Below are 26,139 nucleotides of genomic sequence, written 5' to 3'. Positions count from 1 at the left end.
GCACACACTCACCTTTACATGCACACACATGCACATTGTCACACACACACGCACAGGAGGCACAGCCAGGATGACGGGGCCTGAGACCCTGTGCTCTACGACCGTCTTTTCTCTACAGAGGTGACCATCCCCCATGCTTGGGGGGCGCGGGGGCCCAGGGTTTGAGGAGGGGGAGGGAGGAGCCATTCAACTGGCCAGGAAGGGCCAGATGGCCCATGTCCGAGAGCATGCCAGGGGACACTGGGGACTCTGCCTATCGCTGTGGTACGAGCTCAGCTGTCTGTGGACAAGGCAGGGAGGTGGCTACTGGTGAGGCGGCCTAGCCGAGGGACCGGGCGGCAGGGGAGCACTCGGCTGAGCCCCTGGGCCTACACCGCGGAGGACGAGCCTGGACGTGCTCACGGGGCAGGGAACGGGCGTGCGATTGGCAGCGAGCCAGGGCCTCCCGAGTTTGTGGGAGCAGGCCAGGGCGTTAGGAAAGGCCGGGGAGCAGCTCAGACTCACAGGCGTCCCTAATTAGTTGGCTTTGAATTAACCTAATTCTCCTGGGGTGGGCCAGACCTAATCAGACAAGCCTCTCGAAGAAGGTCCAGGGTCCGAGACTCGAGGCAGCACAGCCGGCTTTGCACGAGGTGCCACCAGTTCTAAGGCCACAGAGAGTGAGTGCCGCCAAGTGAGGGAGCGCGGAGGCGGGTCCTTCCCCTGCGCCCGGCGCTTGGCTCCAGCCCCCAGAACCCCCGAGCAGAGGGCCTGCTGGGCTCCTGGCCACAGACGCCAAGATGCTCAGTAGGATACTCAGGCAGCTGAGCCCACAGCGATCGCTCACGCAGCGACACCTACGGGGGAACGTGCATGCCCACCCCAGCACGCAGGCCGCCTCGAACCTCCATGCCTGTGGCCGGAAGCCGTGAGTCCAAGTTCCGGCTCCCACGGAAGACCTGGCCAGCCAAGGGACCTCCTCGAGCCTCCTTCCACTCTGAAATTGCCCCAAAGCCTGCCCTTGCCCCCCAACAGGCCCATGCGCCAGGGCACGGGGGGTGGGGGGGCGGACAAGCCCGATTCACGGCGGGGATGCTGCGAAGGTGGGGTGAGGACCTGCAAGCATCAGCACCCTGCAGCCCCGCACCCCCATGACTGCAGTCAAACTGAATAACTTTAGAAAGACTGACTGATTTTAGTAAGTGAGCAGAATACAACACCTAAGGGAGCCAGAGAAGGAACAGAAACGGAGGGAAGACGGCTAATGTGTGAGAGAAGACAAATGTGATTTTAAAGCTCGTCGGTCCACGAAGGACAAACCCAAGGAACGAAGTCAGACGGTGACGCGCGGGGACATCTGCATGTGCCAGGAGCTTAGAGAGATGAACACACTAAATGCACCGGTTAAAAGGTAGAGACTGCCAGCGACGTTTCTTAAAATCCAGCTTTATGATGTTCACAAGAGAATGCAAGCACGAGCCTGCGGACAGGGAGAAAATCAAACGAGCTCGATCTGGGATGAGGCAGACTGGGACAAATCGACGTTACTGAAGTAAAGGAAATTACTTCACAATGTAAAGGGTCAATTCTCCATGAACCTACATTGCTATGTACCTACTGGGGGGCTATAAGTTATTTATACACAGTGAAAACAGACCGAACGGCACAGCAGACAAATGCACATCGTAACGGGATATTCAGGACGCTTCTCTCAGTAAGTGATGAACACAGACCAAAGGAGTCTGGAAGACCGGGAGACTTGAACTGCACAAACCACCTCTACTCGGCAGTAGTGTATGGGAACTTTCCCACAAACTAACGAGACGCTGGGCAGAAAGCAGGTCTGAGCACGTTCCAGCAGAATAGCATTACACAGAGTCCATTCTCAGCCACAATGCGAGCGAGCCACACATCAATAACAACGACGAGAAAACAGGATAGAAACGAAGAACTATACTCGCAAGTAAGCCCTGATCCATGAAGAATATGAGAGAGAAAATATTTTCAACTGAATCTCAACAGAAATACTGCAAAATGAAAGCTCGTGGAACACAGTGCTCAGAGGGATGTTTGCTCCAAAATGCTCACACGTCTCCAGGTCTCAGAAGAAACCCTGCGAATCACTGAGCTGCTGGGGCTCTGTTCGCTGCAGCCCCGGGAAGGGCGGATGGGAATTCCAGAAGGCACCCTGTGGCCACCAGGATTTGGGGGGTGGGTGACCGAGGGTGATGGACGTGTCCTCGGTCACCGCTGCGGTGGCTGCTGCTGACGATGACACATATCACGCGTGTCGTGCTTCTCTCTCCAGATGCACCGCCGTGCTGTGCCCCGTGTGTGTGTGCACGTGTGCGTGTGTGCATGCATGGGCGTCTGTGCACATGCGAGCATGCGTGTGCACGCGTGTGTACGTGTGCGCCTCAGAGAAAGCTAAGGAGCAAGTGCGGGTTCAAGCACTGACGCACGTTGGATTTCTCGGGGTTCCCACGGTCCCCGCCTTCTGAGCGATGGCCACCGGCACACGATAAAGACAGAATACAGCCTCTTCCCCAGACGTGGCTGTCCGCGTGCTCAGGGCACCGGCGAGGAGACGGCTGCTCCGTGAAAGCACACTGGCCGCTGCCTCCTCTCCCCCAGACCCGGGCACTCCACTGCGGGCAACGGCACGGCCTCTCTGCCCCGGGGGGCTGCTGCCCCAGAAGCTCCCCGACTCATAACTTGGGGTTCCTGTCCTGAGGCACGAACCCTCTCTGCATACACGGGTGGCATCTGTCCTCACCGCGTCACCCTGAGGGGCGTGGGGGACTGACACAGGGGCTCTGTGAGTCACTCAGAGTCGGCCCCTGACCTGACACCCACAGCCCGCAGCCACACGGGGTCGCAGGGGAGACACCGTCACGGTTCCTGCGTCCGCACTGTCCCAGTTTGGAAAGCATTACCTATTTCAAATGCACAGCCGAGATGAAAGTCACTCGGGAGAAGCCCGTGGGGGCCAGGCCGGGGGCCCAGGGCAGGAGCCAAGGCCCACTCCCCACATGCCAAAATCAATTTCCATTTTTAAAAAGTGCCCCTCTCCACCGGGCCCCAAAGAGCATTTACCTTGATGGCTTTCTCCGTCAACTGTCTTGCTAGTCTGTATCTGTCTAATTTGGGGGAAGAAGTTGAGTCTTGGGGAACTCCTCGTTTCAATTCTGCAAAAGAGAGAAGGACGTGAAGGCAAACGGGCCCTCAACGCCAGAAACACGGGGTGGGGGTCGCCGCCCCCAGCCACCCTGCCTCAGGCCTCCACACCCCGGCCTCAGGGCCCTGGCCTCACCCTCTCAGTGCCACTCCGCCGGCCTCGGGGGCCCCTCTCCCCTCGCCCAGCCCCCCGCCCAGCCCGCGGCCACACGAAGGCTCCCACCGCTCCCTGCTCCGACCCCGGCCACCAGACTCCTGTCAGCGCACACCGAGCTTCTGGCAACTGCCTAAGAACTAAATGAATGCCCCGCGCTGCACCCCACGCTCCGCCGCCAGCCTCTCTGCTCCCCTCTGCCCACACCCCCATCGCTGGATCCTCCAGACACGCCCACGCCAAGGTCATTCCCGCTCAGGTGGGCCCCATGGTCACTCCCCTGGGTCCTAGCAGCACTGGTCCCCTGGTGAGTCCCTCCCCTGGGCTCCCACTGCCCCTCCTCACTGTGGCCCCTGCTCCCGCCCACACCCTAACTGTGGGGTGCCCAGCCTGGGCCCCAGGCTTCGAGCTTGGTCCACCTCCACCCGTGTGGTGGCTTTAAGTCCCCGTGCCAATGCCCCCGGAGTGGACACAGCCTGCCCAGACCACCCGGCCTCCAAGGCCTCCTAGACCCCGCCCCCGGATGTCGCAGGCCATCGCAGGTGGACAGGCCAGCAGCGTCACCCCACTGCCGGCTCCTCCTCCGCGGATCCGGGACAGAGCCCACGTGCACGCGGCCGAGGGCCGTCCACGCGGGAACGCGAACCGCAGACCAACCGACGTCACGCGACAGTCGGTCCGAGCCGGGTCACAGGCCCGGTGCGAGGGCGTGACGCCCGGGGCACAGGCCCGTTTCCGCTCGCTGCTCTGGCCGCTTTCACGGGACAAATGCGGTCGCCGAAACCGACGCAAGGAGAAGCCGAAGACAGGTACCGTCCGCCGGCTGCCTCAGAGGCCGAATCGGGATTTCAAAGCCGCCCCGTAAGAGAGCAGCCAGCTTCCCGGGCGAACGCCACCCGGCGCCTCGCCGGTCGCCCAGGGCTGGACGCGACGCCACGTCTTGTCATTCTCCACACTAGGACGATAAAGAAAAACCTTAAACGCCAGCTCAGCAGACACACAGAGCTTAACAAACACCGGTTTCCGCCCCGGCGAAACCCCCGGCGGGCAGGAGGCACACAAACGGCCTGGGGTCGCCGGTCTGGGACACCGCAGCCCTGGGCGACCTCAGGGCTCCTTGGGGCCACAGATACAGACTGGGGGCACAGCGAATGATTCGGAAGCGCCTTGAGGAGGCAACTGCAGATGACCGAGCGTCACAAAGTGTGACAGTGACTGACTGACATTGTCCAGACGCCCAGAAAGAGTCCCCAAACCCCACGCGGGGACCTCGCCCGTGGCCATCGGAGACGCCTGCAGCCACACCCTCCCTAGAGATCCGTAGGTAAGGGATGGAAACGGGCACCTGGCAGACCTTCCAGAAGGGTCCGAAGCTCACGGAGGCCACAGGCCCACGTGGGAAGGAAGCTCTTCCGGGGCTCAGAGAAACGGCCGTTCCAACGGGGGCAGCCGAGCCCCGGGGAGGGTGGGTGGGCGCTGTGGTGGCCGTGCAGAGCTGACCTTGGGGTCAGCTGTGGTCACAGCTGTGACAGAAACGCATCCTCCCCTGTCAGGCCTGTGACCTTCTCAGCCCTGCAGGTGCTGACGAAGCTCTGTCCCATCAACCTCCTGCTCCCACAGCAGGGGACACCACTGCTACCAGGTGCCAAAGCGCCACCCTTCCGAGCAGCTGGCCGGGGGTCTGGCCAGCACTGGCCACTGACCAGCCGTGGCTCCAACGATGCGACAGCCACACACTAAGGGCAAAGCGGGGTACATGGACTCCCAGGCGCCATGGCCAGATGCCAAGCCCCATCCATCCCGCCTCTCAGCTCGCCGCGGGGGGGCAGGGGGCAGGGGGCACAGACCCGCCTGGACCCCGCCCTGAGGCAGCAATCGGACAGACCCCAAAGGCGGCTGTCTGCGGAACAGGAGGCTGTCCTCACGAGTGAGTCCACATCTCGAAAACGGAAAGCCGAGGGCAGCTCGCCGAGACTGAGGCGGCCCGACTCGCTGTGTGGTCCCCGGCGGCGCCGATTCGCACGCACGGAACCACCCCGAGCACACCTGGGAGTTACCAGGAGCACGCGAGCACGTGCTGGGCCTTTGTTAAGACACTGTTGCTCGTTTCGCTGAGTGTGACAAAAGAGTTATACAGAAAACGCCAGTTTTAGAGATACGGCATAAATATGTAGATACATACTAACATTTATTTAGAAAACATTATTGAAAATTTAATAAAATCATTAATAAAGACGAAAGAGACATTTCATGATATTAAAAAGATAAATTTGTCAGAAATATAACATTTTCGAGTGTGCATTAATAATATATATTATTTGTAATATAACATACATACATGTATATATGTATAAGCACAAGTTGACAGAGATTAAAAGAAGAGACACAGCAAATCCACAATCCCAGAGGGCTATTTCAACACACTCCCCTCAGGAAACGAAAGCCAGGAACCACAGCGGACCTGAGCACCCCGTTAACCGACTGGACCTAAGGGCACATGCGGACCCCGTCGGCCACCCCCGGGACATGTTCTCTGCCCGCGTACCTCTCCCAACACGGACCGCACGCTGGGCATGGGTGTCTCGATCAACTCCGAAAGGCTGAAACAATATGGATTAAATTCTCTGATGGCCATTGAAGCAAACTAGAATAATGAAGAGGTAACTAGAAATTATCCTAGATGTTCAAAAATTAAGCAGCACATCTTTCAAATAAAGTGTGGATCAAAAGAGAAATCCAATGGAAATTCTTAAATGATTGGAATCGAACAATTATGAAAATATGACATATCAAAGCATTATGATGCAGCTAAAAGTGATGAGAGAAAAGTTTATAGATTTTAAATGCACATATTAGGAAAGAAAATAAATTGGAAAGTATCTAAGCTACCATCCCAAGAGGCTAGAAAGAGAACAATTCAATAAAAAGACAGTAGAAGATAGGAAATAATAAAGAGCAGAATTCAATTCAATGGAAAACAAACGTACTATAGAGAAAATTAACAAAACCAAAAGTTGGATCTTTGAAACATTTTTTAAGTTGATAAACCTCTAAATAGACTGAGCAAGGAAAAAGAGAAACCATGAATCACCAATATCAAGAATGAAAACGAGAACACCATGACTGATTCACAAATATTAAAATCAGGAGATAAGAAACATCCACCTGCCAGGAATTTGACAGTAAAGACACAGCTTATCAAAATGGACATTAAAGTAACAAAAAATCTGGAAAGGCCTATCTCTGCTAAAGAGATTAACTCTACAGTTAAACTCCAGGTCTAGATGGCATCACAGATCGATCTTTCCAAATATTTAAGCCGAACAAACAAACAAAACAAAAACCTTATGTAAACCCTTTCATTGAACAGGAAAAAAGACTCTTTTTAACTCTTTTTAGGAGACCATAAATTTAATACCAAAATCTGACAAGAACATCACGAGAAAGGAATAGTGCAGGCCAATCTCACCGATAAAAGTAGACGCAAAAATCTTACACGAAAAATTTGTAAATCGAATTCTGTAACATACTAAACAATACACCATGACCCTGTGGGCTTGACTCCAGGAGTACAACGTTGGTTTAATATTTGAAAATCCATCAACGTAATCCACCACACTAATAATGGAAAAAAATATATATATATATCTCATCATCTCAATAGATGCAGAAGAAAGCATGTGATAAAATGTAACAACTACTTGTTTAAAAACTCTCAGTAAACCAGGAGTAAACAGGGACCCCCTTTAAAGCTTATAGCAACATCACACTTCACGGTGGAATACTGAGCACTTTGCCCTGAGCTTGGGGAAAACAGTGACCAAAAAAAGACGTCATCGTCCCACTTGCATTTGACATCATGTTGAAAGAGATGGCCAATGCAATAATGTAATAAAAGATATAAAATTACAAAAATTGAAGAGATTTGCAGATGACCGTGCATGTGACAAATCTAAAGGAATCGACATGCTATTAGAATTAGTGTGTTTAGCAAAGTCACCAAAAACGAGTCAGTAAATTGAAATCAACTATTTCTATATACTAGAAACAACTAGAAAACGAAACTCAAACTGTCATCTACAACAGCATTAAAAAATGTCAGATGTCTTGGAGTAAATCTAAGAGGTACCTGTACACTGAGGCTACAGAATATTGCTGGCAGGGATTAACTAAACGTGCATGGGCTAGAAGACTCGATGTTTATTGCCCGTGTTAATTCTCACCCAAATCGATTTACAGAGTCAGCAATCAGTTAAAATCCCAGTGGGATTGTGTCTGTGCATGTGTGCTAATTAATTATTGGACTCTAACATCTACACGGTAATGCGAATGTCCAAGAAAACCAAAACAGGTCTTGAAGAACAAAGTCAGAAGTTTTATACTACAAAATATTAAGCCTGGTTATCACGCTACAGGAATTACAATGGGGTAGCGGGGTAGCAGGAAGGAACAGGACAGCGTGGGCAGCCAGGACAGCATGGACAGCCCAAGTGGCGCTACGCCCGATTTTCACAGAAACCCACGGCGACCGGGCGCGCGGCAACACGGTTGCTCAGCCCTGCAGGCTGACGGTGGGGCCACCCGGGGCAGCTGGGAGGATGGGCGCCAAGGACAATACTGACTGTTCTCTTCTCTCCCGTCTCCTTCCAGCGAGGCGGACAAGAGCCTCTTCCTCTCGCCCAGCTCCATTCTGGCCTCTTCTGGCTGCTCGCCCTTCCTCCCTCCAGCTCCGGCCCCTGCAGGGAGGGGGAGATCAGTGACAGATAGGCGGGCTGGGGCCTATAAAGGAACAGAGACTGGGAAGTACACAGGCACTAGGGCAGGGCTGAGGCAGGGCTGGGGCTGGGGCAGAGAAGGCTGAAGCTGGAGCTGGGACAGGGCCCGGGGCTGGGGGCTGGGGGCAGGGGCAGGGCCGGGCAGGTCAGGTTCGAGGATGGTGGCCTAGAATCCCGTGGGAGGACGGGGGCTGGCGTTCTGAGGGGGGAGGGCGGGTCAGGGGTTCCGAGCGCGGCCGGGGCAGGGCGTGGAGTCCGGTCTGGGGTCCGCGGGGCCCCCGCGGGGCTGCGGGGAGGTGGGCGGCGCGCTCACCCCGGGGCGGCCCCGAGGCTGCGGCCGCGCCCCCGCCCCCCGCCGCGCTGCCGGGCGTCCTGCGGTTGCCCGGGGAGACGGGCGGGGGCTGCGCGGCGCATTGTGCAGGCCCCGAGCGCCGGGCGCGCAGGCGGCGGGGCCGGGGGTGCGTGGAGCCGCGGCCGGTGCGGGGCGTCGGGCTGCGCGGGCGCGCGGGGGGCGCGGGGCGCTGGGTGCGGCTCCGGCTGCGGCGGGGGCGGCGCGGGCGCGGGCAGGGTCCGGGGCTGCGGTCCGCGCTGCGGTCTGCGGCGGAGCGGGGGCCGGGGCGCCGGGCCGCGCGGGCCATGAGGTCCGCCCGTGGGGAAGGGGGCCCGCGAGTGGCCGCCCCGCCCCCGCCCCGCTCCGGCTGCTGGGGTCACACAGACCCGCCCTGGCATTCAGAGGCCTCGCCACCAAGTCATAAAGACCGAGGGTCACAACTGGCCCCCGCCCCCCAGGGTTGGCGGCCGCCCTGGACAGGCTCCGCCCTCGGCCCTCCCGGCGCGGCCTTCTCGCCCCTACTCCGGGCCCCTCAGGACCTTCACTCCCCGTGCTCCCCCAGCCGGACGCCCCAGGCCTCCATGGCCGGATTCGGGCGCACAGTCCGCCAGGTGGGGGTGAAGGCTGGGACCTGCGCGCTGGCGACGATCGGGTGGCGGGGGCAGCTCCCCTGTCCCTCAGAGGAACCTAGTGCGGCCTGGTGTCCCCCGGCGCGACCCGGCGTCCCGCGCTCAGTCAGGGTCCCCGCCACCCAGGCATGCCACACTCTCCTGAGGTCCCCTTCCTTCTCAGCCCACCTCTGGCCCCCATCTCCGCGAAGGGAGGGGTGAGTAGAACGGCCCCCCAGGTGCCCTCGCTCCCGGTAAATTCCGAAACCTAGATGTCATCTTTATTTGGTTTAAATTTTTTCAACTTGCCAAAGTAACCCCAAAGTAAGGTCGTGCCCCGCTTTGGGGCCGCGGGGGCGGGGCGGGTCCTTGGTCTCGCCAGCTCCGCCTCGCTCCGCCCTCCTACGCCTTACCTCCCACCTCTCGGAACCTGGGCAGGGAGACCCCTGGGACACCCCAAGTTACACAGGCCTCAGGCCGCAGCACACGGTAGCGTTTATTGTTAGGCAGTATTAACTCTATGCAAGAAAACTGCAAATCGACAGTTACACATTCTTGAAACCCCGTTTGCCTGGGTTTACCCAGCGCTCTCTGAAGTACAAACCGTGTTGAGCTCCCAGATGCCCAATCGCAGCTCCGACTCAGACTTGCTGGGCCCCCGAGACACCAGCTTCGCCTGTGCTGTCCTGTGGCTCCCGTCCCCCCATCAGGAGCAGACCGCACCTGGCCGCCTTCTTGGGACCTGCAGGAAGGGGAGGTGGCCTGGGATGCCTCTGGGTGGGGTCTATATGGGTGCAGGTGAGAGCCACCTGGCTGAGGCGTCTGCCTGCCTCCTTCCCTGTCGCCTTCCGGAGCTGAGCTGCCGAGGACAGCAGAAGGGGCTGGTCAGGACCCTGCCCGACTGGCACGCTCCACCTTTCAGGTGTCCTACTGCATTCCTCGTGCTGGAAAAGTGACCCAACTTGTCGTGACCCTGGCAGCTAGTCACTCATGCTCAGAAGCGAGGAAGCGGGGGGTGGACCCTTGAGTCACCCTCACCGGGCCCACAGCTGCTCAGCCCTGCCAGCCTTTGTCTCCCGGGGCTCCTGGTCCTTTGATCCTGGTGGCCCCAGGCCTTTCGCCGGCCTGTGGGGACCTAACTGTGGGGACCTAACGGATGACCTCAGCTGAGCGAAGCGGGGACTCAGCCTCTCCCTGCACTGCCGCTGACTGTGCTTACACTGAGAGGGAGGGAGCGAGGCCACTCCTGTGTATTGCCTGGTGAGCTGGAAGACCACTCCTGCCCCACCTGGAGAAGGTGCAACCAGCCCACTGGGGATTCATTGCTGCCATGTCACCTGGGAGAAGCTAACAGTTTTCCTAGAAGATTTCAGGTGTACTCAGGGGACAGAAATGGCACACGAACTAATTCTTGGCCATTATTTTAATCAAAGCAAATGTGATTCTCACACCCAAACCGTCCCTGGAGTCTGGCAGGTGGGCGGTGACAGACAGGGGAGACCCCTGGCCCGGGCCAGGCCTCAGGTGAGTGAGGGTCAGGGAAAGCTTTGTTAGGAGACAGGCCCAGTGAGGACCTGGGAGGGCTCAGGTGGCCTGAGAGGTGACGGGAGTGGCCTGGCCAGAGGGAGCATCGTGGCAGGAGCGGGGGGGCTCAACCTCGCCCAGGTCCCCAGGCCCGTGGAGACACAGGCCTGGCCCAGTAGGTTTTTAAGCCCTTGGACGCAACCCCGCCCCAAAGAACAGGGCCACATGTGGATGGGGCGGGTCCTCACGTGGTCAGCAGGGGGCGCAGGAGCTGGGAGTGACCAGCGGCAAGTGCAGACAAGCCGCCTGGGCACGGACCGGCGCCACTGGGCGGGCAGGGCGCCCCGCAATGGCTGGGGACAGGTAAAAGCGTGGGAGTAGGGCTCGGGCCATCGCGTGGGCGACGCCGTGGGTGTAGACCCTGGGGGTCTGGGGACGGGACAGAGCACTCAGCTCGCTCTCCGGTCACGGAAATGAGGCTCGGCGGGGGGTCCAAAGAGAAACCCCCAAACCGCGTGACATCCATGCCAAACTGAGCCTGTGCGCGCACTGTCCACACACAATAGGTGCCCAACAGACACGGGACGGGGACGCTGGGCAAGGTGCGGGAGGCAGCTGGTCACAGGGTGGACAGGACGCCCGCCCGCACGTCAGGGCCTGGCGTCCAGCCCAGCACCGGCATCACCTCTGCAGCACCGACCTGCCCGGCCGCTGAGCACAAGACGGTCAGCGTCTGCCTGTTTCAAAACTGAACCACCACGAGAGGCGGGCACTCCACCCTGTGCCCGGCCGCCCTGGCCAACGGGGGTGGGGGGCTGGAGAGGGACGGAAGCAGCAGTCCGAGGGCCAGACGTCTGCAGTCGGGCCGGGCGGGCCCTGCGCCCCGGAGTCCCCTCCGCGGTCACTGGGCCATCTGCACCACGACGGCTCTCCAGGCTTTCTCCTTGTCGAATTCCGGCAGGGGGCTTCGGGCCACCTGCGACAAGACAGGCAGAGGGCTCTTCCTCCCGCCGCCCGGAGGAGGCTGAGCGCCCCCTGCAGCCTGTGCCCCTCGGAGGAGAGCCCCTGGGCCCTGCCCACTCCCCCACCACCCCCCTCCACCGTTCGGCTCCACGCTGCGTCCCCTGTGGGAGCAGAGCCTGGGCTGGCGGTGAGCTCTCCCTGCCGCCCACGAGCTCACTGGCTCTGGGGTGGGGACACTGGTCCAGTGGGCTGGGAGAAAGGGGCTCGGGGGCACAGCACCGGCTCGTCAGGCCTCTGCCTGCTGGTTCTCTGGGGCCGCGGGCCGGCGCCTGGCAGGGCCAGCGTCTGCATACAGCAGGTGCTTGCTAAGCGCTCGCTGGCCAGGATGACACGCAGCACAGTGCAGGACCCAACGGGGCCTCTAGGTTCCTCCTGGGGGCGGGGGACGACGCCCTCACAGAGAAGGGGTCTGGATCTGGCCTAGGACTGTGGAAGCTCGGCAGGGGCCTAACTGGGGAAGGAAGGTGCTCGTGGTGGCAGCCACCAGAGACATCTCGAAACGAGAAGCAGCTGCTCCGTGATGGGCGGAACCAGCAGGTGTGGATCTGGGCAGGGCTCCTTCACCCGACACAGAACCAGGTCCACTGCTCGTGCGGCCTGGGGACACAGCTGTCCCCCCAGAAGCTGACCACACCCAGGGAGCAACCACAGGGAAATGGTGGGTCCAAGGTGTGTGACAGAGAAACCGTGCAGGGACGGGGGGGAAGGTTAGGTGGCTGAGGAAGGCCACCGGCAGGTCAGATGCAGTCTGGCGGGAACATGTGCTGGGCGTGGCTGGGATGCAGGGGTATGTGTGGAGCACAGGAGATGAGACTGTGAGGGGCCCAAACAGTGGCTGGGCAGGACAGGTGTCCCCTCCATCCCAGGAAGCCCTAGAGGACCGTGCACATGGCATCGAGCACCTGATGGCCAGCGGGCAGGTTTGCCCAGTGAACACACCACTGGGTGGACAGCTCACACGAGGAGACGCTGACCCCCAGCCTCTCAGTTGCAGGGGGGAGAGAGGCAGACCCTCTCTTGGTCCAGGCAGCCTTAAGCCGGGAAGGGCTGGCGTGACCACCCTATCTGCAGGGAGCCAAGAGGGGCAGGGGAGGGACTCCCTGTGGTCCCCCAAACCCTTGCAAAGTTCCCGTCTACACCTGTAAGCATTAAGCTGGGAGCATTTGGTTCTTGATATTTTCCAGGAACGGGTTTGTTTTTGCCTAGTTGGCTCTATAAAGTATTACGCCTTTTACTTCTTCAAGATTTTTCTGGGACATCTTAAAAAAAACAAAGTGACAAAACAGGTCTTGAAAGAAGTCAGCCAAGGTAGGTGTTGTTTTGCACAAGGCCCTGGGGGGGCCGCCCACCAGGACAGGGAGGTCGCCAGCTCAGCTCAGAGGCCACTCACCTCGCCCGCCGGGCGCTCCTGCGGGCCAGCCCGCGTGGCGTCCCGGGAGGCGCCCGCCTTGAAGCCCACGCAGCGGATGACGGTGCCCGTGTGCAGACTCGCCTGCAGCAGCAGCTCCAGCAGCAGGAGCAGCAGGAGCACGTCGTGGGATTGCTGGCGGCAGAGACGGGGGCGCTGAGCAGCCGGGCCACGGCCCGCCCTCCCTGACCCCGCCACCCTGGCGAGGGGCGCCCGCCGGCCAAGGAGATGATGCAGCCAGCTCCCCTGTGCCCGCGGCCCCCAGAGCACAGACGGCACGCGGCCCACGAGCAGGACAGTGCGGAGCGCCCCCGTGCACACCCATCACCACACTCGTCGCCGGACAGTGACCTCTCTGCTTAACGACTGAGCTCGAGGAAGTGCATTCCGCCCCAGGCTGAGTTGTTCCAGGGTTAACACGTAGGCACGCAGGGGCCCGCGGGCGGCCAGCTGGTGGACAGCGCTGGCTGCTCATATGTCCCCCCCAACAGCCACACGCACGGGTCAGCCAAGGAAGCCGCCGGGCCATGAGCGGGGGTGGTGCGCAGGGCAGAGGTGACTGGCCACGTGTCAGCAGGGAGCACTCTCTCGAGGTTGGTGGAGGAAGAAAGGGAGGGACGGCCGGGGCAGTGGGCAGTGACATTGGCAGACTGGTCTGGAGAGGTGGGGTGGGAGGAGCACGGGGCCCGCAGGGGTCCTGCGGGGGAGGGGGCGCAGCAGGAGTGCCCTGAGCAAAGGGAGCTGGTGGCCAAGGACACGGAGCTGCACTCTCACAGACGAAGCCTGCGCTGCCAGGACGTCACCGAGCACCCACCCCTCCTGTCGTACAGCAGCCTCTGCTCCGCCTCGGAATACAAAGCAGCCGGGCGTTGACCAAAGACCCCAGAGTCCCTCCAACACCACTGTTGAAGAAGCGACGACGGACGACTTTCCCTAAGTTGATGCACCAGCAACCTCGAGTCCAGTAAAAACACACAAGTCCCCAGCTGCAGTTACCCGCCCGCGGTCAGCCGCAGTCCGGAAATATTAAACGGACAATTCCAGAAATAAACGATTCCTAAGTTTTACGCTGCCCACCGTTCTGAGGAGCGAGATGAAGCCTCACACCATCCCGCTCAGGGGGTGAATGGTCCCTGCGTCCAGCGTCAACTCACTACCCAGTGCCGCCTTTTAGTCACTTAGGAACCGTCCTGGTTATCGACGTGGACACTGCTGATCTGTGTCACCTGTCACCTCACGAGGCACAGGCTTCTCCAGAGAAGAATGCAGACATGGCAAGGCACACCTCCACGGCTCAGGCTCAGAGACGCTTTAAAGCTTGGTGACGACGCTCGGGGCCAGCTCTGAGGGAGCGGCGGCTCCCTCCACGGGGTGGGAGGGAAGTGGGACCCCCAGGGGCCGTGGAGATCGGACAGAGGCAGAGGCGCCTCTCCCCTCGAATCCACAACAGCGCGGCCCAGACTCACCAGCTGGGTGACCAACCGACCGGAGGGGCCGGTTCCCTCCCCGGGGACTGGCGGCCACGGCGAGTGTGATGTAATTAAAGTGGACAGAGGCGCTCAGATCCCTGGGCGGGACATAGGAGGAACTGAGTGAAAAAGCAGGGTGGGAAATGTGTAGCTGTGTGAGCTGTCCCCTAGGAAGGGGGAACGGTGACAGCGAGCGCGGGCGCTGCGGCCGCCGTCGGAGGAGCAGGAGCTGCAGCGGACCACAGCGTCTCTAAGCGCGCCCTTGCGTGCTCAGGTACGAAACCACGTCGAGGTTTCACACGTTCACAAATAAATACTGTTGAAAAGGGAAAGAAGCATCAACCTCTAACGCTGAGTACCATCAGGAGCCGTCGAACCTGACTGCGGCAAACCGGCAGCAGGTGGCCGGGCAGGACCAGCGCGCGGGACCCGCCCAGCCGGGCGCTGGGGCTGGAAGGAAAGCGCTTCCTGCGTTTTCCAAGAAAAAGCAGTGACTACGCACGTTATCGGGAAACAAGGCTCCTGAAGAGAAAGGGCTGCAAACGTACGACAGCCGAGGAAACCGCCGAGAACGTAAAATCCGAATTAGAAATACCAACACAAACGTGAGATCTTCACGTGTTTGCGTTTGCCACCTCTGTCGGCATCGCCCGGGAGGGACGCGCACACGAGCCCCAGGTCAGGATTCCTAGATGTGGTTACTGCCAAAGGGGCCCGGGCTGGACGAGGGGGCCCGAGGCACGCCCAGCCGTGGGCACGAGGGCACGCGCATCAGGCCACACTGGCCTTTCACCTCGTCACCACGACTGGGGTTTCTCAGGACAGACATCAGGGGCAGACCCACCGGCCCAGGAAACAATGCGGGAAGCAGGACAGAGGTTACGGGAGACGCCGGCACCCCGGTGGCCGCCGCGTCTGCACACGGAAGGCTCTCAGCCCTCCTCCACGCGCCCGCCAACCTAGGACAAGGTCCCGCGGGGCCCTCGGCGGATGGCCGAGTCCCAGCTGTGACGGAGGTGCAAGGGGCCACGAAAGCCCAAGGCAGCGGCGAGCAGCGCTATCTGGGTGGGCTGCCGGGCTGCGGTGACCTGGGAGGCTGGCCCGGGGGCGGGAAGCAGCAGCAGCCTGAGCAGACGGGGCTGGGGCAGAGGACGGGCGGGAGCTGGGGAACGTGTGCAGACGCTTGAGCCCCGGCCACACGCGCCACGAGGTCAGAGCCTGCTCCAGCCGCGCAGCAGCGCCCAGCTCCGCGCTCAGGTGAAAGACACGCACCTGGAGGGCCGGCGGGTAGGCTTCCAGCGCCTCCAAGAGTCTCGTCACGCTGAACGTCAGGTACCCCACGGCTGTGAACAGCAGCGGGGACGTGAGGCTGCAGATGGCGATCAGCACCTCCACCTGGGGGGACAGGTGGCCGATGGCGGTGGCCCAGGCCCGGCCGCGCGCCCACCAGCGAGCGTGACTGCGGGCGCGGGCGCCACGGGTTCCTCCCGCTGCGGTTCCCGCGCACCGGGAGCCACTAGAGCTTCCCCCGCCCACGCGGTCCTGCGGCCCCGTGCAAGTGGCACCGATGAACGGCTGGACCCCCCCTCGCTGCCGAGTCACTGCCATTCCTCCCGACTGGCACCCCAAGCGTGCCTGCTGTGCGTGTGCACAGACAGGGCAGCCCCGGGGCTGGCGCACGTCCCCCCTCACGCCGCCCCGCCCAGCCGCTCTGCAGCCTGGTTCCCGGTGCGGCAGCAGCCTCGTCACGTGGCAGTATGGCAGGGACAAGCCTGGCCCTGGCACCACTCGGTGGGCCCTTGGTCCCTCGGGAACATGGCATCACCTACCAGACACTTGCTGGGACACTCTGCTGTCACGTGACTGGCGATGGCACTTGGAAAACACTAAAAGGAAAAAGGAAGATTTCAGGGATGGCAGTCTGAGACGTCAGCTTCTCAACATGTGCCCTCCCATTTGGTGGCAGCCAGCGCTGTCACCAGGAGAGCCAGGGGCCGGGCTGGCAGGGCTGGGTCAGGCAGGAGGGGACATGGGCGCCTCCCCAAGCTCCACGTGCTCTCTGTTCCTCAAATGCAGCGCAGCACCCTTTTTAAAGCTGCAGAGAAGCCGCAGGAACCGCAGCGGGAACGCTGGGCACCCTAGTCACCCGCGGTGGGCTCCTCGCTACTCTGCTGATGGCCCGAGGGCCCCCCCGGCCAACGCAGCAGGGCCCGGCACAGGTCGAGGCCATGTCGGATGCTCCCAGTTGTCCCAGAAGTGCCTGTTTCCAGCTGCTTTTTGTTCCTGGTTTGGATCCAATCAGTGACCGCGCTCAGTGTGTCTGGGAGACCGCAGCAGACCCTCCGCCTCCATCGCCTCGAGGCCCCAGCATCTCTGCGGTGCGCACCAGCCGCTGCTCCCGGCCTCGGCCTGGGCCGTCGGCTGTTTCTTCACGGTCAGATCCAGGACACACTGCGCCTCCCAGGACATGGGGCACCCCAGCTGCCATGCCGGCCGTGACCATCTTCAAAATGTAGTAAGCACTCAGCACGTGTGAGGTGTTGTGCTAAGTGCTTACTATGAGAATGTGTAACATAAAGTCATAACATACAGTAAATGTATTTTAGGAAATATACATTATGTTATAAAAAAACAAATTTTATATAAAACTATATAAAATAAAAAATAAAAATTAGAACTTTTCAGGAGAAGACAATTCAAAAACCATGAGATAACAGCGGCAATTGAAACGAAGCAGGTGACACACTGGCTCGGTCAGCCCTCGACTCCCCAGGCCTCCGGCTGCAGGGCCGGCGAAGTGCCGGGTGCTCACAGTCCCACTCTCCTCCCTCTGCTGAATGCCACCAAGACTGAGCTCAGAGACCAGCCACGTCCGGCTGGCGAGAGTGGCCTGGCAACCACGCGGCCCGGCCAGCCATGACAGTGAGGGCCACCAGGACATACTCACGGCCACTAAGATCCAAAAGAAAGTCACTGAGAAGTGCGGGCCGGAGAGAGTGTCGTCCAGGTTCAGAGCGATGACCCCACCCAGAACGGCAGAGACGCCGGCAATCACCTCCACGACCTGCGGGGCGTCGGCAGCAGAGGCGGCGTCACCCCGGGACAGGGATGGGCTCCCCAGGGTACCTCCGAAGCTGCGGGCGGAGGAGCAGTGCACCGTGGTGAAAGGCTGAGGACGAGCTCCAGAAGAGGGCAGAGAACCCGCGATTTCCAAAATGAGCGGGAAAGGGAGGGAGACGCGGGAGGCAGGCGGGAAAGGCGTCGACGGAAAACAGGCCGGCGAAGGTAACCGTAGGTGAGCCTGGAGGCAACGGCTCCGCTCAGGGGCCAGGGAGAGAACGGCAGACCAGACAAACACGAAAATGCAGAGACGTCCCGACACACGAGGACGAGAGAAGCTGAACGTAGGAAGGACAGAGCCTCACAGGGAAACGTGCACCGAAGGTAATCGGTGAACGTTACGCAGGCGGCGTGGCTCTCAAGGCCAGCACCATCGCTAAGGACAGAGTCGTCATGTGGTGATGGAAAAACAGACATTCACTGCAAAGCAGTTCTTAACTCGCGTGTAAGTAAAAACACGGGCTCTAAAAATCCGCAGCAAAAATCTACAGAATTACAGAGAGAAAATGATGATGCCAACTCAGAGTGGGAGGTTTACAGTAATAAAAGTAGACAAAAAAAAAAAAAGACTTAAAATTCAAGTAAAAAGAGAGGGTGTCTGTATAACTTATTCTTCAAACCAGGGCGCTTCTGAGAGTGAAAGGGGGTGCGCTTCGAAATTCCTCAGGGACGGCAGGTGTCAATCAGGAGAGTGTGTGTTACCTCGTACACACCTACTTATCATCTGTACCCAGCTCAGGTCTGTATCTAACCTGTGTCTACCCATAATCCAGGTTGATATCTAACCTGTATCCACACTGACATCGAGGTCTGTCTACGTGACACTCTGCCCCCGGAAATGAAAGTGCCAGCACCTTCGAGCCGGGTACTGCATCACCAGCAGTGCTACCCGGAGTTGCATCATTAACAGACTGACACCCACGCACGCCAGTGCGGCCACAGCCCGCTCGTCTGGGGAGGTAAGTGTGATGGTTTAATCCAACCTGAACTGTCCCCTCCCCCAATAAATAAAATAAGGAGAACACGGGAGTTTTCTTACCGAATAGGACTTCAGGACCCGAGCAGGAAATGTCACTTCATACAGAATGTTGCTGCTGTCAGAGATGGAACCCTGAAAGAGACCGCATGGTGACGTCGAAGGGGCACACCCGGCGGGCGCCCAGCCCTCGGCACAGGCGGTCATGTGGCGACGTCAGAACCGTGAGCAGCGAGAAGTGGCTAGTGACCTCGGGGCTCGATGGCAGAAGACGGGTTTACGCCCACGGTGGCGCTTTGAGCAGACTGCGTCTCTGTGTAACAGCCTCACGACGGACCAGGTGTGGCTGCACCTTGTCTGTGCTCCCTAGAGACCCCGCAGACCTGGGGCTATCGTCCTGGGGTGGGGGTGCCCTGCAGGGGGCAGCGTGACCCCACCCCCGGGGCACGTCCGCACAGAGATGACTCACCTTCTGCCTGCAGGACGCCTCTCCGGACCGCGCGGACACGATCACCGTGGCTGCCGTGAAGAGCTCGAGCAGAAGGAGCAGGATCAGGTTGAAATTTATCTGCAGAGGGGACCGCATGTCTGTAACGCCGCCTTCCGCGCTTTATCCCGCGGACGCGGTGGGCCGTGCGGACGGGACCCGCGGACGGGTCGCCAAGGAGGGGCCCGGCGGACAGGCCTTGAGGACAGGTCACCGCGGACGGGCCCCGTGGACGAGTTACCATAGACGGGTCACCACGGACGGGTCCCCGTGGACGAGTTACCATACACGGGTCACCACGGAGGGGCCCCGTGGACAGCCTGGACGCCTGCCACAGCTCTGGGCAACGTCCTCGGCCCACAGCGGGCGCGCCTCACTCGCCCGTCTGGCATCCAGCTGGGCCTGACCCGGGCCCCGCCCCCGCCCCCGCCCGCGTTCACACCCAGCCGCGTGAGTCTACGCCCGCGTGAATGTTCACGGAGCTACGAACAGGAAAGGTCAATTTAACTGTGCAGACAGCCGGCCCGGAGCCCGCCCCCCAACACCCACGGGGTAGGGCCGACAGGAGGCCGCGACTGTCCACGCGGCTGTCCACGCGGCTGTCCACGCGGCTGTCCGCCGCTCCCGCCTCTCCTTCCCTCCGGCAGAGGCTCCTGCGGCCACTGTCCCTGGCTCCCTCTGCCTCCTGTCCCACTCACGGCCTCCCTGTGGCCCCACAGTGTGGCGTGCCCCCTCTTCTTGGGAGATCTTAAAATATTTCAGAAAAGTGTTTTTAAACCAATAGCATCTCTCCGCACCAGCGATAATCAATCTGAAAATGTAATTTAAAAAATAAGACACTATTCATACTCTCAGCGGAATCTGTAAACTACCCAGGGGTTACTTAACTGAGAATACCCTTAAAACATTAAAACCCTCATAAAGGACAGGGAAGGGGACTTGAATCACGAGCCAGGCTGTGCCCTCAGATGGGGGATGAGACGCAGCACAGACATCAACGCTACCAAAGGCTTTGTACGAACGCGAAGCACCTGACGGAGTTCCACTGCGCTTTTGAGAAGCTCAATAAACTTATTCCAGAATACATCTGAAATGAGAGAGGTCAGCTCTGAAGAAGAGCGAAAGCGGCCGGACGTCCTCCGCCGGGACAGGAGGTCCGCCAGGAAGCCACCGCAGCAGTGAGCGTGGCGCCACCCACCATGGGCGGGCTGCCGGCCACAGCACCGCCTGTGCCGGTTTAACGCACTTGGCAAAAGCGAGTGCGGCCACCTCGGTTACGGATGAGCCGGGGGTGTGAACCGGCCATGGGCGGGAAGAGCGGGTGAGGACGGGCTCAGGAGCATCAGTGACCAGAAACTGTGACCCCGGCCATCTGAGCGGAAGCCGGCAGAGCCGGCAGCGCCAAGCGTCGGAAGGGGGGGCTGAGCTGCGAGGTCGAACCCCATGGGACGTGTGACTGCGCTCCTTCGTGTCCACGTCGGCACCGCTCGTGGGAGTGGAGGGCTGGCAGTGACCCGTTCAGATCGGTCCCCGAGAATGTCAGGAGACGCGGTCCCCGCTGCGGGCCTGGGCGGGTCCTCCGCCCGCTGGGGGAGAGCAGGGAGCAGGCAGCTCTACCACCGAGCACCACGTGGGGGGACAAAGAGTCAAGCAACCCGGGCGGACAGACGGACGCTGGGCGGCTGCCCGCGGCGCCTCCGAGCACCTGGCTCACAGGCAGGAGAGCGAGGGCCACCTTCCCGAGTGTCACCTCCCACTCCGTGCTTTTCTGTTCCACCCTCTGTGTCCTCAAACAAGACACTGTTTTAGAACGCTGCTTCTGACGCCACGGTCCAAGGTTCTCCCGCGTGCTTCAGGCACCACAGCCGTGTCCTCTGTGCAGCAAACAGCACCTCTGGTGCCGGTGGCTCAGCCTGCCACGTTAACGTGGATGTGGGGACAGTGGCCGGGGGTGGCCGACACCGCTGGCCCACCAGCCACTCTTCGGAAGGCTGCTCAGCATGTCCAGGCACCTCTCACAATCCTTTACCCTTCTGTGAATCTGGTAACGGCATGGGCCTACCGCTCTCACCTCGGGGGGTTGCTATGAATGACAGTTCTGCTGGGACCCACAGCCCGTCCTCAGGGCTGGCACCATGGGGGCGTACATGTGAAGTCACAGTGCACTTGCCCCTTCAGAATGGACCTGCAAACCCCAGCCTGCTTTCTGAGGGCCTGCAGCAGGTGTGGCAGTCGCCAGATGGCAGGTACCTGAGGCTGGAAATGGCCTCCCTGAGGACTCATAGGGCTGAATATCGCCCCAGCTTCCTGCTGGCACCGTGGCTCCTCCTGGCGAGGGCCCGATGCCGTCCCCTGGCACTCCTGGTTCGTTTCAGGCTCTGAGTGGGGGCCCTTCACGTCCCCTGTGACCAGGCCTCCATCCTGGGAAAATTCGGCATATATGCCTTGTGTCTCTCCTGACTGTGCCCAGCCACGTCGGCTCGATTTAGGTCCGGATTTTCGTGGCAGGGGGAGGTACGAAGCAGGGCTCCAAGGCCAGTGTCACAGGGCTGCTGTGCCCCGAGTCCTAGGCCCCAGTCCACAAGCGTGAGGCTGCTCGGGCCAACCTGATCTCGAGGTGACTCTGCATCTTCTCGGGACGGCTGTATAGCAGCTCCCAGTTGTGGAGAGAATCCCCCACCTGTTCTTCATGGGGCTCCATTGTCTGGCCCCAGGCACCACCTCCCCCTGCTGGGCCTGGCAGGTGCACTCACCCCCCCTCCACCTCTCCCTTCCACTCTACTTTCCCGGATGAAGATGTGTACCATGCCTAGCAAGTCTCCGTGGTCTTTCTCCAGAACAGTCCTACACTCCGTTTGTGACCTTTGCCCCCGGGAACTTTATACTTATTTCCATAAAATGGTATCTGTATTTAAACTACATTTCTGCACTTTTCTGTGGCCGGCACACGCGACTGCCTTACGTTGATTTTCACATCCAGCAGCCTCGGTAATGAGTCTAAGTCAGGAAACCATCTCTCCTGCAGACCACGGTGGCGGCACCCTTTCTCTGGTCAATAAAGGTGGGTCGGCGCTGCACCCAAAGCAGAGGCTTTTGGGGGGAGGTATCTGTGATCGGTCCTCGGTTTTATGAGATTGTCCCTTTTGAAATCGTGAGAGTGACAAGGCTTTTCCATTTTTCTCAGAGCCGTGTAAAGTGACGGTGCACCTCACCGCCAGCGGCATCACCGATCTGATGAAACATGTCATCATGTTCCCGCTAATTTTCAAGGAAAGTTGTGAAAGAGGCATTAAAAATATTAACAATAAATCCGTCCACTAGAATCAATGAAAAAGTTAAATAAAGACAGTTCATCAAAGAAACTTGGTCAAATTCAAGAGCTGTGAAGCACATTTACGCGTTGCCAGCCCACGGGGGCTCACTGACGCCAGCCACGCGCTCGCGCGGCAGACACGCCCACGGGCGAACGAGCAACTGTGAGGGACCCGCAGCACACCAGTGACTCACGTCTATCGCTGATGGGTTCAGGACAAGTTTGCAACCAAACCAGATTAAGCACGTCGTGGTGACAGCAAATGTGGAAACAAACAGCATCTGGAAGTTGGGGATCTGCAGAACAAGACGGGAGGGTTTTGTTCTCCTCTGCACAGCTAGAGAAGTAAAGGTAATAATCAACCAAATTCCAGGTCGTTAATTGAGAATCCTAAAGCCTGGGACACGTATGAATTAACTGTGGGGTGCCCTGGGAGCTCGGGGGTGGGAGGGCGCGGAAGCCACGGCCAGGGCACGGCTGCTGAGGGCATGGAGGCGCGACCCACCATGCACATGTGTGCACGCGCACGCGCACGCCTGCACACGCTCGCACGCGCTCGCACGCATGTGCCCGTCAGCCCCACCCAGGGCCTGGGGTCTGTCTCCTCCACAGCCCGGGAGGCGGGCGACTGCCCCCATGTCACAGACTGCACGAAGGCGGGACTCACCACGTTGACGTTTCTCCTGGAAACGGCGAAGCTCACAATTGCCGAGGGGATGCACTAAAGAAACCAGAGCTCGGTGAGTGGTGGCCGTCACCCGCGCCTTCCTGCTGGTGACGACCGTGCCCTGAAAAGCTTAAGCTTCTAGGACAGGTTGGCAAACAAGTGTTGCCATCCAACGGGATACAGGCGCCCAGGTTCGTCAGAGTCATTTATTCTGGAAAAGGCTTTAATTTTTCTGTTGAGATGGAAAAGGCCTCCGGCAGCGAACGCCGCTGGAGCTGCCGCACCCCGAGCCAGGACGCGGCACAAGGCCAGGCTCCGGCCCCACTTCCAGAGGACCCGGAAGGGGGACGCACGTGCGGGAAGGAAGGGGAGGGCTTGGCCCCGGCCCTAGCCCTGGCCCTGGCCCCGGGGCTGCTTGTCAGGCCCCCACTGCGACTCCCACGGGAGCGGAGGACAAGGGAATCGGGGCCGGCGTGGGGCGCCGAGCCTGTGGAGAAGGGGACGGGGTATCAGTGCAGGCCTCGGGGCCACATCAGGTGTCGCTCTCAGAGGAAGGGACCCCTGCAGACCCTAAGATGGTGGAGGCAGAGCCTACAAGACGCACAGCGGTGGTTGGGTGGGGGCCACTGAGTGTGGGGTGGCCCTTGGGACCCCACAACCTCTCTCCAGCCAACCCCTCTCAAGACCAGGGGCACTGCCCAGGATTTTGCTGGAACACCCAGCCTGGAACTGCACTGCCCTGGAGCCATCTGAGTCAGAGGTCATGTCACTGTGGCCCCAACAAGGGCTGCTCCAGTGGGGAGGACAAGGGCCACCGGAAGGTTCTGGCGGTCGGGATGTTTCGAGTTTTGTTACAAGGCAGCAGAGGTTGGGGCAGGTCACGGGAGGCTGAGTCTGTGTTCGGGACACTGAAGCGGGGGTGAGAGGCCCCCACAAGACCCAGGATGTGCCCCGTGTGTCCAGAGCAGGGCACGAGCTCTGGGAGCGGCGGGGTCAGCCCCCGACCCGCCCACGGAGGGCCGCACAGACGGCTGGAAGCAGCTGCAGCCGGAAACCAAACGGCCGCTTCCAGCCCTGGAGTCCGCGGGGTGACCCAGACTCGCTTCCTCGGCCGTTCTCCACAGCCATAAACCCTATGTGAAGCTTAAGCCACATGAGAGATTGTGAACGAGGGTGAGTGACAGCGAGGAGTAGGTCTCAGAGCAAGAAGCCCGAAGGCGCAGCTGGCGGCTGGCACCGAGGATCGCGGCTTACCGAACCCGCCGCGCAGCGCAAGTAGTCCATCTCCGAGGGGAACACGTTTCCCAGGTACAGCGAGAACCCCGAGGTCACGAGCAGGCAGGTCTGCAACGCAGCAGCGTGTTGGGGCGACAGCGCGCGGGGCTAGCGCTGCACAGCGGCCCCGACGGCCTCTGCACCGCGTGCCCAGCGCCCACATCCGCGCCCGGTCCTCCTCCCACCCCCACAATCCCCACCCCCACCACCCCCTCTGCCCCGACCTGACTCCTCCCCGGAGGACGGCCACGCCCACCCTTGTCTGACTACAGCGGGGAGAAAAGGAGGGGCCCCGATAAGATGAAAAGCGAGAAACTGCGCCTCTCCCCAGCAGTGTGCTTCGGAGCCTCAGACAGGAGGGCCGGCAGACAGCCCGGGGCGGCTCAGTGTGACAGGTCCTGGGACCCAGGGTCGGGCCTTGCCGGCACCACTGTGATGGGAGTGCGGGGGACCCGGGGCCTGGGACAGAGGAGATTGTGGCCCACACCCAAGTGAGGAGGGGACAGCAGCATCGGGCTCCAGGAGCTGCCCAGGGCAGAGCTTCCTCTGTGCCCCATGCAGGTGGCAGTTCCGGCCTCAGTGGGCCAAGGCTGGCAGGAATACTGGGGCGCTTTCTAGGGGGCCGGGGGCACATAGGGGTGGGGCGGGCGGCTGAGATCCTGGTTCTCAGCCAGGATGGCACCGAGCCTGGGGTTCCCTGGGGTTCCCAGTAACCGTGTACACTGAAGCCGTACGACCCCTTTGGTTGTCAGCTGCCTATCTAAGCATGTCTGAGGGTGCACCCCAGGACCCCAAGCGAGTCCCCTCAAATATTTGCTTCCCCGGGCCTGACACCCAGCTCCCTGCTGTACCCCCTTTGGCCCCTCAGCCTGCTCCGGCTCCATGGCCTGGCCTCCAGCCTTGGAACAGCACCCGCTGTTCACTCTGCCAGAGGCTCCCAGAGCACAGTCCCACCTCCCCACCTCTGCAAGGTAACCCCAGGTCCCCCAGGAGTCGAGAGGCATGGAGGCCACCCTAGCACAATGCGTGACCCTGCAGACGGTCAGCATGGGCCCTGGGCTGTGCCGACCCTGAGGGACACCGAGCAGCTGGAGCCCAGAGGCCAGCAGGGCCGGCACCACAGATCACGGTGAACGGGGAGAGCGTGCCAGAGGACACGGCAAGGAGGCACGTCGGCCCCAGGGCCCTCCGGGGCAGAGCCAACCGAGGCTGCTTCGTCCACGCCGCCTGGCAGCGACGGCAGCCGGCGGGCACCTCGCAGGGCGGTGCCTCCACGGTCCTGGCGTGGCTACTCACCCCCGTCAGCACAGAGAAGACCCAGGCCTTGTGGCTGAAGCACGGCGGCAGCCGCGATGACAGCTGCAGGTCGCCGGGCTTGGCGTCCGGGGAGAAGCCCCCCACGTCCGGGCCCCCTCGCTCCAAGGTGGGCATCCGGCCGTAGCCGAGCTCCTCCCTGCACTGCTCCTCCCGTGCCATGGCACTGGGGACGGACACTGGCGTTACGGCCACCGCACGGCTGGGCCTGGAGCTGAGTGTCACCTCCGCTACCACCTCTTTATTTCTGATCACTCTGAAAAAAAGTGCTAGTTGAAATAAGTTGTTTTCCATAAAAAGAAATACTGTTCTTACCGAAGTTCTGTAAATTCGAAGAAAATGAGCCCTTAATTAAATGTGGGAATAAAGTCACTTTCCCAGTAGAACAGGCCCCACCCGCGTTCAGGGCGGGGCGCTAGGCTTCAGGGGCTGAGCTCGGGGTGCCCCAGTCCCTTTCGACTCCCACCTCCCACGGCCCAGGAGGTGCTGCTACTCAAAGCCCAATTAATCGCTCCAGGTGGAAACCGAACAAGAGATGG

The 26,139-nt window shown here is 60.4% G+C and overlaps 2 protein-coding genes across 4 annotated transcripts in view; both read right to left on the bottom strand.

Annotated features, from left to right (window-relative positions):
- Window positions 1-8,022, bottom strand: part of TTLL8 (tubulin tyrosine ligase like 8) — a 42,707-nt gene extending 34,685 nt beyond the window's left edge. The window contains exons 1-2 of the mRNA XM_039863110.1: window positions 7,933-8,022; window positions 3,076-3,167 (exon numbers count right to left, since the gene is read on the bottom strand). Of these exons, the coding sequence (XP_039719044.1) occupies window positions 3,076-3,167; window positions 7,933-7,999 (159 nt within the window). The 5' untranslated portion in view covers window positions 8,000-8,022. The remainder of the gene's footprint in view (window positions 1-3,075; window positions 3,168-7,932) is intronic.
- A 2,422-nt stretch (window positions 8,023-10,444) lies between these two features.
- On the bottom strand, window positions 10,445-25,926 carry MLC1 (modulator of VRAC current 1). 3 transcript variants are annotated; one of them, XM_039863108.1, is made up of 10 exons: window positions 25,583-25,926; window positions 24,266-24,355; window positions 23,012-23,065; window positions 22,539-22,640; window positions 19,014-19,112; window positions 18,608-18,679; window positions 17,396-17,512; window positions 15,721-15,843; window positions 12,962-13,114; window positions 10,445-11,524 (listed from the first exon to the last, which is right to left on the bottom strand). In XM_039863108.1, the coding sequence occupies exons 1-10, from the start codon at window positions 25,892-25,894 to the stop codon at window positions 11,450-11,452; spliced, it is 1,197 nt and encodes a 398-aa protein (XP_039719042.1). In that variant the 5' UTR covers window positions 25,895-25,926; the 3' UTR covers window positions 10,445-11,449. The 3 variants fall into 3 exon arrangements, with proteins under 3 accessions (XP_039719042.1, XP_039719041.1, XP_039719040.1); XM_039863107.1 differs by lacking the exon at window positions 24,266-24,355 and adding an exon at window positions 16,278-16,334; XM_039863106.1 differs by lacking the exon at window positions 25,583-25,926 and adding an exon at window positions 16,278-16,334 and having other exon boundaries at window positions 24,266-24,465.
- Window positions 25,927-26,139: the final 213 nt, after the last annotated feature.

This window comes from Pteropus medius, unplaced genomic scaffold, assembly GCF_902729225.1.
Source record: "Pteropus medius unplaced genomic scaffold, Ma_sr-lr_union100, whole genome shotgun sequence".
Lineage (NCBI taxonomy): Eukaryota > Metazoa > Chordata > Mammalia > Chiroptera > Pteropodidae > Pteropus > Pteropus medius.
The sequence above is the reverse complement of the archived record's forward strand: the minus strand, read 5'-3'. Positions and strand labels throughout refer to the sequence as shown.